The sequence below is a fragment of the Molothrus ater genome, chromosome 1 (genome assembly GCF_012460135.2).
Source record: "Molothrus ater isolate BHLD 08-10-18 breed brown headed cowbird chromosome 1, BPBGC_Mater_1.1, whole genome shotgun sequence".
NCBI lineage: Eukaryota > Metazoa > Chordata > Aves > Passeriformes > Icteridae > Molothrus > Molothrus ater.
This window is the reverse complement of record NC_050478.2, coordinates 92,523,260-92,538,390: the sequence shown is the minus strand read 5'-3', so window position 1 is coordinate 92,538,390 and position 15,131 is coordinate 92,523,260. Positions and strand designations below refer to the sequence as shown.

General features: G+C 39.7%; 1 protein-coding gene across 1 annotated transcript in view; it reads left to right on the top strand.

The window, feature by feature from the left end:
• The window catches only part of NR4A3 (nuclear receptor subfamily 4 group A member 3), a 31,356-nt gene extending 17,644 nt beyond the window's left edge, over positions 1-13,712 (top strand). Inside the window, exon 8 of the mRNA XM_036400305.1 lies at positions 8,546-13,712. Coding sequence (XP_036256198.1) covers positions 8,546-8,808 — 263 coding nt within the window. The 3' untranslated portion in view covers positions 8,809-13,712. The remainder of the gene's footprint in view (positions 1-8,545) is intronic.
• Positions 13,713-15,131: the final 1,419 nt, after the last annotated feature.

The following is a 15,131-nucleotide window of genomic DNA, read 5'->3' as shown; positions in this document are numbered from 1 at the left end:
TCAGAAAAACTGGTAGTTTAACTGTGCAACTGTGTCATCAGTGTGAGACACGGCTTCAGTGTATCCTGAGCTGGATCTTCCTAGGGATGCTTATAAGCTCCACTTGGATAGATACTGATTTCCTTCTGCGTTTCAGGCATCCAGTACTTTGCAGGCAGTGGCCTCAACAACACCAGCTGTAGTCTTCATTTTACCTGGGATGAGAATGATGTCAGGGCAACCCTGAGATAAAACACTCAATGACAGATATAAAAAAATAAAATTGGCCAATTCCTGCTGCCATTTGTGGGGCCAAGATTTTGGGTTCAGAGTTTGCACAGTATGCTGTCTTCCTGCATTTTGCTGAAGGGTTAGTGTATGTCTGTATCTCTTTGTCTCTTAAGCATTTTCAGGTTTTTTATTAATTTTTGTTAATTTCTTCTGCAGTTGGAAAGGGTACTTTAAGATCCAGATTCCAGTTTCTTTGATAAAACATTTAAGACCAGAATAACTCATTGGAGCTGCTATACTCTGTATAAGAGAATTCCCAAAATGAGTGGTATGTCTCAGTCAGAAAGAACATTCCCAACTTTTTTTTTTTCTGCTGTGTATATACATCCACTGGCAGATGTTCACACCTACTAACATATATGTACTATAAACACCTACATGTATGTGTATGTGTGTGCATATTCATATACATACATAATGTATTTATGTATGTATATGCATTTAGATAACTAAATCAAGGACAGGCGCTGTCCCTCTATATATTTACAAACAGGCATATATGCTCATATATATAGCACATATTATGAGTGATTTAGATTATTAACTATATATGAGATATGTCTTTTTTAGGGAGCCATAGGTAGTGTGTTGTTGATTATCCTCCTGGAGACCAAGAGTATGCAGGTTGATGTACAGGATTCCCAGCAAGCTACGTGAATGTAGCAAAAGCAAACGTATAGGAGGAAAACTCACTGCCCTTACAAACCCACATTCTGTTTTAACATGGTAATTTCTTCAGTTCAGCACTGCTTGCTTGCCTTACATAAGGAGTCAGAGTTGTCCAGTGGCTGGCTCAGTTCAGCCTAGGATAATTAGAAACAGGGTTTAATTGGATACGTCCCACATTTCTTTCTTTCCTTGATCACAACACTTCCAGGAGTTTGCTATATTGTGCTGGTCTTCCCAAAGTTTCCAAACAAATGGAAGCAATTGTTGCCTTTAAAAGGAGACAATTTCTATATATAGAAGCTTTAAGATTTTCTCTGTTTGTCAAGTTTCTCTTGATTTTCTCTCCTGTGTGAGGTGGTGTTTAAAATGAATGTTGTTTTCTGCTTATTCTTTTATTTCGTGAGGCTGGTATATCTCTGCTGATTTGTTCTAAGGACAGCATGTATTTTCATGTGATCTAAATTAGACCAAAGCTCTAGTGACTTATATTCACAGGTTTCAGATATCCAAGGGCAGTTAGCTAACTCAGGGACTCAGCCAGAAATTTGGTCACCTGAAAACAGATAGCATTGTATAATGATGAACAATATTAAAAATAAAAGATGTAAGGGGAAATCAGGTGATTCTAGCTAGTGTATTGAAATTTTTTATTCGGGAAAACCTTGAGATTTGGCTCTGATGTGGCATCCCACAAGAAATGGCTTCTTGTCTCCTCCCTGCAGTTTGAATATGACAAGCCATGTGATGGTTTTCAGCTAGTCACACCAAAAGAGAAAAAATAACAAAGAGAAAATTTGCAAAGATGAAACCTGAAGAAGTCTGAACTGTTGAACATTTTTAAGCATTGTTTTGAGGCTTGGCTTAGATTTAGTTGGGTGGTTTAATTGCCATTCTTTATCTCCAGGGAAGGCACCCTTTTCTCCTGTAATGGACTGTTGGAAGCAATGGGTAGTTGGCAAACTCTGCTTCAAGCCTTTTCTGTCAGTCAGATCAAGGAATAACAACCTTTCCCAGGAACATAGGATATCCAAGTATTGAGTACCACTGTCTTTTGTCTTAAGAGAGCTTCATACATTTCATGGGGCCACAGAAGGGGTGTTGTGTCTGATGATTTGTGGACAAGCTGGTGGTCAGAGGGACACCTAAGGCCCTATCTCTGGTCTGATGCCAGCAGGAAGGGAATCTGACCATGGTTCTCCCATGTCCCAGGTAGATATTCGTGTCACTAGGCTTCAAAATAAGAAGTGGGAAAGCTTTCTTTTGTAAATCTAATTGTTTGCCTTTAGTAACAACACTGCAAAACCAGAATGCTGCCTTGAGCAAAATTTTCTTGATTATCACACAAATTGCTTATGACTTGATGGCTTAACCAAAAAAAAAAAAAATGCAAGACAACAGCCCTGTGATATGTAGTAGTCATAGCCTGTTTTAATACTGTACAGCATCTTAGGTAGCATTAAATTCAAGAATTGTCTTTCCAGATAAAGAAAAATTTCTTCTGAGAATAATGAGCTGGTAATCCTTCTTGACTTCACGAGTGCTGTCCTTAGCCCAAACAAATATGTGCTCTTAGAAACCAAACCTTCTTATATACTACCAATCTTTGGCAGTTTTGAGGGAGAAGAGTAAGAGGAGTCACATATTCTTGCACATATTCTGTCTGTATTCTTCAAGAGTAACAGGGAGAACTAATGTCTGTCTCCCAGTGAAGGAAGAGGGAATAAATGTAAAAGTCAGTGTTGGAGACTAAAAGACATTTCACTGGTCCCAGTGTCCTAAGATATACTGAAGACTATTCCTTCATTTTGGGAAGTCAAATTGTCTCCCCAGTAACAGCTCCAGTAGTTCCAGCAACCTTCAATTAACCCTGATGACTTGTTTGGAGCTGCAAAGCTGCATGTCCTATCCCAAACACAGCTGCAGATGACAGCATAGGATGCCTGGTTAAGAGCATGTAGGGTCATTTGTTCTTTTCAGTGTAGTTCTATACATTGTTTGCTTTGGGTAAAACTAAAGGTATGTACAGTATTTTGCATTATATATTCCATTAGAAAGTCCCTATATTTTTGCTTTTTCTATCTCTTTTATGTGTCCTGGAAATCTTTGGTATGTTGCCTAGAAGGAAAAGCATTATGTCAGATTGCTGATGAGTTTTCAGGTCCTCTCAGATAAGACATCAGTTTAAAAGAGCATCCAGAATGAAAGAAGTTGCATCTTGTGTACTATGGAGGCTTGCAAACAGTTAACTTAGAACTCTGTCATGCCAAAACACATCTTTTTACTGTAAGGTGTTCCTTTAGGATCTTCCTCTCTCTGTCTCTCTTCTCTTTTTTTACTTCCTTTAGTTGGTTTAGAAAGGCTGGACACAACTTCCTCCACAGCATATGAGTGTTGCTCTAAGCATCACCCAGAAGAAAGTAGGTGGGAAACACACATGACACTCACCTCACACGCCTATGAAAGTAAAAAAATTAGGTCTATCATGTTCTTTTCCTTTGGATCACTTATTCTGTTGGTATGTAGCATCTCATGAGCTAAAGAAGAGCACCAACATGGAAAGGAAATGCTGGTCTTGGGTCAAGTTCTGTTGTTAATTCCATACAGATGATTTCTATGAGTTTAGTGTGTTCATGGATCACAAGTGTTCCTGCACAGTCACTCCATGATCGACTGGGCAGTGTTGAAGACAAAGCTTTGCAGAGTAGACTAGATACTAACTCAGCCTATGCTTGAAAATGCTTCTTAAACTTCCCAAATGACTTTTTGTTAGTTTTTTTCAGTCAGTGTGAAAATAGAAAGACGGAAAGTCCAGTACAGATCATCTGAAGGGCACATTCTAATTCAGCCTCAAATTTTTGCCTGCTCTAGAACTGCTAGTGTTTTCTCTCTCTCATTCTCCTTGTTGATTATGTTTTCCTCTCTGCCCTTTCCTTTCTCTATCCACATCAAACCATTGTTATTTTGCCCACTTGACACTCTCAGTGGGATGCTGCTGAGTACAGAGCATGCTAGCCCTCATTCAGCCAAGCTCTTTCAGCATATGTTTTATTTTAAGTGTGTTACAGACCAGCCCAGAACCACTGTATATAGTGGGCTTATTCACACTCCTAATGCTTTGTTAGACTGGCACCAGACCACTGAAGAATATTGTGAGGTTTCAATTAATTAGGAGTTTGTGTTTGTCTTCCTGCTGTTGGGCTTTCTGTTCCAGTTTACAAACACAATTTTTAGCACCATCAGCCATACCGAGAAACAGTGATGAGACCAGTGTGGCTAAAAAGGGTATGACTGCTGCAGTTCCTTCTGAACATGACGTTGTCCAACCTCCCAATGGTATCGAGACTTACCTACTCCTCAGCAGCAGATATCCTTCAGTCCTCTTGCCAGGATATCCTCTGGAGTGGGTGCTTCATGTGCTGGGTCTACATACAAGCAGGTGGCAGACTGGAGGAGTGTAGGAGAGCTAGTTATAAAAAAAAAACCCCCTCCAGATTGCATTGTCTGCCTTCCCCCTGCCACTTAGCTGAGGGAAATACTGTCAGCGTCAAAGTAAAGTACTCCTCCTTTTTCACTCCCACCTCTTTGTTGAGGCAAGAACTCTTTACTTCTACAGCAACCAGCAGTCTCTGTTTTATATTGTGGTTTTCTTAAGAGAGGGAGCAAACTATGGTGTTCTGTGTGGCCATTCATCTCACCTGACTTCAGGTACCTTGCACAGCTGATGAAGAATACAGGGCACCTCCAGAAAATGATTCATGCACCTAAAATTGTAATAATCTTCTAAAAATGCCCATCCTTACACTGATGTGAGGAGGAGTTTGAGAGGTCTGTGCACCAAGGTTGGGGACCTTTGTGGAGTGTCTGAGAGTTAGGCAGGTTAAATATGGGCCAGACTGCAACAGGAAAGGAGACTCTTGGATCTGCCAAGTTGCAATGTTCCTGTGTAACAGTGTGTGCATGAGAAAGCTGTAGGCAACTGAGCCTTGTGCTTATTTGAGTTATAGAAGGGGAAGAGAAATGTGAAGGGGGAAGAGAAAATCACATAACTACATTGAAACCAAGAAAATCAAGAGGCCTATTTTAAGTCTGCAGTGTGTATCCGTTGCATTTCTGGACACCTCAGAATTAATTGAGACTAAAAGTGATACCCCGTGACACAGACTGCAGAGCCCAGGGTCTTTGAGGTACTCACACTCTTTGAGAGGCATTTGCTCGGACAGTGTAAAGTGAAGCTTTTGTAAAAATAGTGCTCAGTCTGCCTGACCCTGGCATGATCTACTTCAGGTCAGAGGTTAGGGTCTTTGCTTTCTTCCTGTTGAGTTTTTGCTGATCAGTGTAATGATAGCACAAAACCACATTCAGCTTCCCGGGAAAAGGAAAAAGGTGTAAAAAACTTGCTGTGTTCAGTTTCCCAGGATAAGCTGTTTGCAGAGCTTTAGAGGTAAGACTTTTGATGAGTCATTTTGACAGCATCTTTGCCATAAATCACCATTTTTCTTGCAAAAATCAATGATATCCTAAAACACAGTCTTGGTTTGTTACAGGCTGAGAAATCCTGTATTCACTTAACACGTGCCTTTGTCATTATAAGAAAGTCTGACTACGATAATATTTACACATCTCCCCAATTAGTTAAAGAAAACCTATCTGTTTTGACCAGCTGTACTTCTTGGGATAAATCTTGGCCTTATCATTCCCATGTGGATAAGAACATCCTGTGGAAGACAGTGAATGATTAGACGCCCTTGGTGTCAGTGCCACTGCACACCCTTACCACAGGGGCCTGGTGCTGCTCCCTCTAGGTTGTATAAGAAAGACTGTGGGTCTTTCTTTGTACACACAGAACTGGGCATTTGAAAAAGGCAAGAAAATGTGTTTCCTGTTATTTGAACCCTGTTCAATCTAAATCTTTGAGCAAATTAGGCCCTAGATGCCTCAAGTCTACCAAGGAGAGGGGCCTATTCTTAGATGAGTGTGCTCTTCAGAAAGTAGTTGTGTTCTACCACTGGAGAGTGCAGTGGCAGTGCCAGTGCACACAGTGTCCTTCCCTAGCACAAGGGCTTCCACACAGATGGCTTTGACTTTCTATGAATGCCTTAGGAGTTTAAGACTGAAACCCCTAGAGGCAGCTCCAGGTGTGAGGGATTAACCCTTATGGAGATGTGCAAGTAGTGAAGGCCTTTGTATGGCAATTCACTCAGGGGAGGGCAATTTGGTTTATCAGGGACTGCTTTGATATTGTAGCACCAGATTTTAAGGACAGAGTATCTCTTAATTCTGAATTTCCACGATTTTGTTATGTAAAGTAAGGCTACTAATACGATAATCTTTGCACACATAGTGTTTTGCCTCCTACATTTCATGGCTATTCACGAAAGACATGATTTTTTCATGAAACCTTCTGAACTTGTCAGTGGGAGACAAGCTGTTTAGTTCTGGCTGGAAATGCTAACAAAGTTGCTGCATGGTCCAGAGCCAGAGATAATTTTTCATACTCTGCAGCAAGGTACCCACCTACTGAGGCAGTGGTTTGAAAATGTGCTCTGGTAATTTGTAGTGAGGTTTTGCATCCATTCTAGTATTGCAGCTCCCTACATCTATAAAAATATCTTCACTTACACAACTAGGAAACAGAGCAGATTAAAAGATGGGAACTCTTCAAAGATTGCAAGATTAATTTAATGTCCTGCAGATTCTCTCAGTAGGCTAGTGGTAAAAAAAAAAAAAAAAGCCCTACAGCTCTTCCAACCTGTATAAAATATTTATCTGCCAAGATTTTTAATGGCAGAATCTGCCTAAGTATTTACTCTCAGTGACCTGTATAGTTAAGGCTTACATAATTACTCTATACACCATTTACTGGAAAGGCTTTAAATATTAATTGACTTCTCATGTTTTAATGTAAACAAGGCACTTAGAATACCTAGGGTTTTTAATTCCTGCAAGGTGAAAACGATGTCTGAAGCAGATGTCACTGACTGGATAAGTGTTGCTTTGAAACAACAGGGCAGATTGGCCGTACCTAAATGATAGTGCACAGTCACTTCTGGACAGAGATGTCCATGTCTGCACATCTCTGATTCTGATCTCAAACCAGTATTATTCAGGAGCTAACTCTCCCTAAGTAAATACAGTTGGAAAAAAAATGTGTAAAATGGGTGAATATCAGTGGAAAACCAGACCTTTGCATTTCTGACTGCCCTCATTGAATCCTGTCTGTTTTATTGGTTTGTACAGAGTATCTAAGCCAAGAGAGGTGGTGAGCGAGGAGTTTATATACACAGGCCTGGGCAAGGCACCACTGTGCCTGATGCAGGCAATACCTCTGCTTCTGGAAGTAGAGAGAACTGTACTCTTTTCACTGTTCATTAGGGGACAGACAGAGGACATGTCTATTGCTTGCTCCTCCTGGCATGGAGGAACAGACTTGGGGACAATGTGGCTGCTGGCTGCCAGGGATGGGAGAGAGGCCCAGGGAAGGAGATGACTTCAAAACCATCAAACACAAGAACTGCCACAATTTCTCCTTATCCACTGCTGTCATTATTTTATATATCTAATTGACTTAATATAACCTGCATTTTCTTTGATTACTGTATCTGGCACCATCCTATTTCACATGTAAATTATTATGACTTTGCTGTGAAGCCATTTCTTACTTACCTGTGTGTTTCAAAGTCAGAGACAAATGAATACACCACAAATTTGAGATTTTTTCCTGAATTTTTTTTTGTTCTGTTACTTTAGTTCATCCACTAAGCCTTGATAGCAAACAACATAGAATTCTTTCCCCTGTAAAAACTCTGCTTTTAATGAATCACAAATCTGATTAATTCTACTTATGCTTAAAGAACTCTGAATGCATTTAACATCATTGTTGTATTTTAAAAAGATATTTGAAGGGGAACAAACCCCAGCTCTCCTTCCTTTTAGGAGTGCTGAGGTTTTTGTGATGGATAATATAGCAGCTGTTCAGGCATTGCTCACTCAAAGCAAAATAGTTAACTTCCAGGCTTCTTTTATCCTAGAGCTTTTAAAGATGAATAAACTAAAAAGCAGCAGCTGATCAAAATAACAAAGGGTAGTAAGGTGCCTTTAGTTTCTTGTAAGAGTGTCTGCAAATTCCTGGTGGAATTCTAGGCTGGGCGCTGATGGAGCTAGCTAAGGATATTGATCGCCACTTGAATTCACTGAATAAATAATGGTTGCCATAGTTATTGAGCATTCACGACTGGTGGGGAAGCACGGAAATCTCCAAAACTCCTCCTGTGATGGTTTTGCTGCAAAATCACCCAATTAATTCTGCCTCATATCATGAAAATTATGTCAGATACGCAGGATGCTTGGAGTCCTTGTACAAGAATTTCAATCATAACTGAGCATCTCTGTCACCTGTTTTAGTAGATAAAGAGAAAAGGGCACTTGCCCTCTCTTATTTTGTGTGGCAAGAAGGTTAACTGGCTCCATGTAACCCCAGCTGTTCTGAGAAATCTACACTCTCAGAGCACTTTTTGCTCTGAGTTCCAGGGTATGCACCTGGGTTACACCTAAGAAAATGCATTTGTGATAGGGATGCTGATGTGGTTTCTTTCCTCTGGCTTTGCAGAACGACATGGATTAAAAGAACCAAAGAAAGTGGAAGAGCTATGCAACAAGATCACAAGCAGTTTGAAAGATCACTTAACTTTCAGTTGCCAAAACAAAGGACAACCGCTCGAGTCTGCAGAGCCGAAGGTACTGGGTGTTCTGGCTGACTTGCGTTCTCTCTGCACACTGGGACTGCAGCGTATCTTTTACCTGAAACTGGAAGATTTGGTGCCAGCCCCTTCCATTGTCGACAGGCTGTTTCTGGACACCTTACCCTTCTGAGTCAAACCACCCTCCCGAGAGGCAAACGCCCGCCAGAGCAGGCAAACGGATCGTGACTTACAGCTAACATTTCTGCCCTCACTTAACAGAAAAGCCGCTCCGAGTCTAACATGAGGTCTTTTCTGGCGCTTTGTCCTTACAACCTGTGGCCTGAAACTTACTGGCTTACTGGTTTGGGGTTGTGTTCTTTGTTTTCTTTCGTGTGATTTGGGTTTTTTAAATGGCTAATATGGCACTTTTGGACAATGCTATCCCAGCAGCAGTAAAAGGTTAACATGACTGTTTTAAATCTGTTGTTTAACACCTCATGGTCTGTGAGGAGTAAAATTGTAGAAGCTGTGTTTGAAAGAACAGCAAATTGTTGTTTGCCAGGGTAGTATGTGTTTTGTGAGGATACCTTTAGCATACTTCCTGCATCAAGGGCACATACATCAGCACAATCTAATCAAAATTTCACTTTTTTAGCAAAGTACATTCAATTAAACATTTCATACAAATCAAATATAGCAAAATGACAATGGCTGTTAGCTCCCATGTTCAAGTGCAATTTTTTAAAGTGCTGTCTTACTAAGTCTCGTTTATTAACTAATTTATTTTATTAGGAAAACAAACAGAAGAAATCAAGGGAGAAAATTACATGCACTAACTTACCTGACAGAGTTTTCCAAACTTGATTCCATGTAGCGTGACTTATTGACAAATGTATGTGGAAGACACGGGAGCAATTGTGGCTCAGTTGTTCCTTAGCTAAGGAAACCCGAGTAAGTAGTGATTGGAGCATACAGGGTCAGTATCAGGGATAGTTCAGTTCTAGACTTCTAACACAAGCAACTCGTTAGTAAACAGACAGAAGATGGTTTTCAAGAACAAGCAAGTCTTGTAAAATAGTATGAATGTAAGTGCTAGGAAGGATATAGTGGGCTGCGTTTAAACATTCCGTGTTCGTACTCCTTTTTGTATGTTTATACTGTTGATGCCATATTAATATGAGATAATTTGTTGCATAGTGTCTTTATTTGTATAAATGTTTGTATGCATGGTATATTGTAATGGCTTTGCCTGTATTTATTGCAATGACTGCCAGCTCATGGGAACCCTGTTACACATGATAACTAAATGGGGTGTTCACACTGACTCAGATACACCAGTTGGAAAACTATATACATATATATAATGTGTATGTATATATATGTATATACCTATATTTGTGTGCGTGTGTGTGTGCGCGTGTCTTTTTATTAACCATTTGTATATAAAATATCTGTCAAATCACAAGCAGAGTTATTTTACAGTTTATTTGCAGTGACTTCTAAGGCAGTACTGTTTAGCACTTTGATATTAAAATCTTGCTCATGTTTTGCTAAATTCAAATAATATTTAAAAAGTTCAGTTCTAAAAAACTTTATATGCACTGTATTAAGTCAAAATTTTGTTGGTCATTTTGCTAAAGAAATTTTTGAATGTCAACCTGATGTCACTGTATCTTTTGTTAGCTTTAAACATTCTAGCTTTTGTCTTTTTTTAAACTATGCTGTTTATATGGAAATTAAATTATACAATCAAACAGATGCCAAATGAATTGCCTAATTGCTGCAAAGGATAACCCAGATATCGAGTCACTGTATGGTTTTCAAAAAGTAATCTGGTATTTTATCACTTACTATGTTTGGATGTGCTTTTATGAAAAAATTATTCTTATATCAAGATTTATAGTAGTGTCAATAGGGAAACAGACTTCTAATCACTATAGTTAATATTTCTGGTTTACCTGCAGATAATATTTGGAGAAGTATTGCTTTTTGTATTGACTTTTAAGCTTATGTGCAAACATAATAGCATAATTAAATATCAGAGAAGCTAATGTTTCTTGTAGGTTGCTGTAACAAGCCTGACCAGCAAGACAAATATATTTTGACTGAATTTGCTTTTGTATATACTAAATATATATATATACATATATATATATATACACTCACACACATGTGCGCATACAAAAACATACAGACATAAAATCCAAAAAAAGAATGTTTGCTTTTGTCTCCTTGTGTAAGACACAAGGTCCCTTGAGAAATTACTTTTATCTAAGGACAAATCCTGCCAGGTGCTGAGCACCAGCCAGACAAGGGCTTGCAGGAGCTTTTTGCGAACGTGCCCTTATCAAGGATTTTGAAGCAAATCAGCATAGTACAGTAAAATTGCTTTTTTGTTGAGCAAGGTTTATTTATTAAGTGGAATGTGAGTGGGAGGAAGCAGGTTGAGAGCCCCGTGTGAGATTTCACGTAGTCTGTGTCCTCCAGTCTTCCATAGATAGTCTTAGCTGTGATACTCTCCCAAATCCCATCATCTGTGGAATTGTCCTTCATGTCAACTTCAATACACTGATTCATCCTAGAGTACAACCAGTGACCTGTCACAGTGGCAAAAGAAAGAGTTAATGCAGAATAAATCTACTACTATTCTTAGAGCTCTCTCAGTGTGAACATGCCTTTGTCTAGGCAGAATTCAGGAATATATCAGGTGTTAAGGGAGAGTGCCTTGCTTTTATTTCAGACAACAGTGTCTCAAGAGTTTCTTCACTCAGCTAACCACAGTACTTTCTTTCTTTTTTTTTTCTTTTTTTTTTTTTTTTTGTGGTGTTAACCTGTGGGTTGAAAGAAATGCTCATGTACATATACAATGTAAATTAAAATTATTAAATTGAATAACATTTTTTTCAGAGGCCCCATGTGTGTTGAATAAGTATGCTTAATTCTGTTAAAATCTGATGTGAATTTTTTATCATTTATAAAACATTAAAAAAATTGTCTACTTGAGTCTTAAAAGTGGAAAAATTGGTGAAGCATGCTTAAGAACACTGGCAATTTAATGGCTAGTCTTTTGATTAAAATAGCTTTTATATAAATACATGCCTGCAGTATCTGGTTATGCAATCTCAATTAGATATTGAGAGCTGGACCATGGTTGTCCCAGAGGTTGAACCACATATAGACCAGAGCAGAGAGACTGTTCACTCCTCACTGAATTTCTCCTCCATGACAAAAAGGGAATGTAGTTGATAATCCAGAGCTGATGAGACTGCAGAGAAGGGAGTGGATAGCTACAGGGCTCGTGGCACCAATGTCTGGCCAGGAAGAGGACAAAGCTCCCATCCCGTATTCAGCCCCTGTGCATCAGTAAATCCTGCTAAGGCATCGCTCCAGCAGGCACCTGCATCATTTTCTTCCAATGCCCATCCAACTCCTTTCCTTACCGTGCCGTTGCCTTGCAGGAGGGATGGCTTATCCCCTGCCAGACAAAACTGTTTGGCTACAAATGCATTTCCAACAAACACAGTTTTGAGAGGCATCTGCCGCTATCCCGGGCATTGCCGTGAGTACGGATGGCTCCGGCTCACCTCCGCGAGCGCTGTTCCGCAGGAGCTGCTCGGCTGGAGGCTACATCAAATGATGTGCTGTGCTGGGCTGGGGATTGGCAGCCCCTGCCCTGGAAATATGACAAAACAAAAGGTTGTGCTAACTCTTCCAAATGATTTGCTGGTTTTTTTGTTGGTTTTTTTTTTTCTATGCCGTATTTTTAAAATTTTAACTATGAATCTTAAGATTGTTAATGATAATGACAATGAGTTTTGCATATTAGCTCCCTCTTGAGCAAAATATGCAGATCTTGAGATCAAGCCACACCAGGGTCTGAACTTTCACCCTACAAGGCAACGTTTATCCTTACTAAACTTACAAGTATTTCAGTTTGTAATTATTTTAGGGCCTCATGTCCTTAGACATGAGAACAGGCCTATACCCTGATCTAACCTGCACTTGTGTCTTTATGTGTGCCTTGTGTGCTTATACCCCTAAAACACATCAGCTGCAGAGGCCTTGCTAAGGGATGTGATGCCGAAAGGTTGATTTTGTCAATGGAAGCTTGGGCTGAGTCAGGAATATAATAGCAGGTTCCTCTAGTAGCAACCACCCTTGGACAAGAGACTATCTCAAAGGCAGCCAAAATTGAGGAACTTTAACTAGAGGTGAGTCAAATCTCTTTCTACAGCTTTCCTATTTTTACTTTTCACATTCAGGTTCATTTGCCCAATACACAAAGCTAAAATTTCAGTTATGCTGTAGAGAGGAGGGAGAGAGAGGGGTTTAATTGTATAAAATTAAGTGTGGTTCTGGGAAAAATTGGCAACACCCTCTGAGGACGCTGAAACATGTCTTTTGATTAATTATTTGTATTATAGCAACACCTAGAGGCCACAACAGAGATCAGGACCCCATTTTGCTACGTACTCTAATTAGCACCTCCAGTTCCCACCCAGAAGAAGCTCCAGTCCAAACATAAAAATAAAATAGGAGAATACCAACACAAGGACATACAGCATCTTGGTCATAGAGTTGCGAATAAAACCTTCTGTTTGCTGAGCTAGTGTCCAGTGAATGCTCTTCCTTCCTTTTCCTTTTCTTTCCATTATATTGCCACTGTATCAAATTATAAAAACATGACAAATTCAAAATAACCCAGGTATTCAAACTGACCTTTCTTACCCTGCTTATGAAGTCATCCATGAGACTAGTCAAAATCATGGTCAATCCAATCACATGTTTTGTCGACCAAACTAGATAGTATTTAGAAAAGAAATACTTATCTGTCCTTTATTAAATTAATGAAGCCAACCATTAGGAATATTGCAAGATATGGATCAAACAATAATTACTAATGGACAAAAAGGATTAACTTTTAAAAATGCCAAAACATTGATGTAGTAATTGAATAAATGGGGTGCCAGTTAATCAAATTCTTAGCAGCAGAGGACATATTTGAGAATTGTATTCCAGACCTTCATTTGTGAGTATTACCAATGCAGTGATTTGTCAAATAAAAGTAAAAGAAACTTGTTTACTAAATGGAAACACTTATAGCAAGTTTTATTCTGTTTTCTTTTTTAGCTTTAGTCACCTTTATGCCTATATTCATAATATGGAATGTTGTGGCTGCGTTTGATCACAGAAAACTTGAAATTGTTATATGGCTGTGAAAGTCAAATGAGATAAAGATTCTGACCTTACCCCACAAAACCAAGAATTTTCTTTATAAAGAAGCGTGGGATTCCACCTTATGCTGGTTTTGGTTGGGATAGAGTTAATTTTTGTCACAGTAGCCGATGTGGGCCTGTGCTTTGGATTTGTGCTGGAAGCAGTGTTGGTAACAAAGAGATATTTTTGTTACTGCTGAGCAGAGTTTATGCAGAGCCAAGGCTCTTTTTGCTCCCCACCCTGGCAGTGATAAAAGCTGGGGGTACACAAGAAACTGGGAGGGGACACAGCCGAGACAGTCTCCAACTGACCCAAGGGATTTTCCGTACCATACACATCATGCTCAACAATAAAACCTGGGGAAAGAAGAAGGCAGGTGGGGACATTCAGAGTGGTGGCATTTGCCTTCCCAAGTCCCAAGCATGATAGAGGCCTGCTGTTCTGGGGATGGCTGAACACCTGCATGCCCATGGGAAGGGATGAATTAATTTCTTGTTTTGCTTTGCTTGCATATGCAGCTTTTGCTTTCTCTATTAACCTGTCTTTATTATTGGGAGAAACCCAAGACTTCTCTCCCTTTGACTCTTCTGATTCTGTCTCCAAGCCCACCAGTGGGGAGTGAGCAAGTGGCTGTTTGGGGCTGAGTTGCCTGCTGGGGTTAAACCACAGCACAGATATAAATGATGTTCTGTATATGGCAAGATCCTTATGTGTGTATAATGAAATTACTCAAGTAGTACAAGGCTCTGAATTCATGCCAAAGATAAGACCATGCACAAAAAAACCACCATTTTTTCTGCATTGTTTAATATTTTCATTGAATCATTGAAACATTTAGGTTGTAAAAGACTCTAAGATTGAGTCCAACAGTTAACCTAGCACTGCCAAATCCATGAAAAAGGCATGTCCCCAAGTGCCACATCTGCCTTTTAAATACCCCAGAGGCAGTGACACTCACTCCTATGGACAGCCCATTTGAGTGCTTGACAATCCTTTCAGTGAATAAATTTTTCCTAATATCCAATCTATACCTTCCCTGTCACAACCTGAGGCCTTTTCCTCTTGTCCTGTCACTTGTTATCTGGGAGACTGATTCAGACCTGGCTACACCCTCCTTTCAGGCAGCTATAGAGAGCAATGAGGTCACCCCTTGTTGTCACAGGCCCCCAGCTGGGTAATAATTAGCATTGCCTCCGTGATTGCAGAAGGCTGATCAATCACTTTATTATACTATATCATACTATACTATATTTCGTAAAAAACTCATCCCCTTGCAGACAGTCCGATACAGCATTG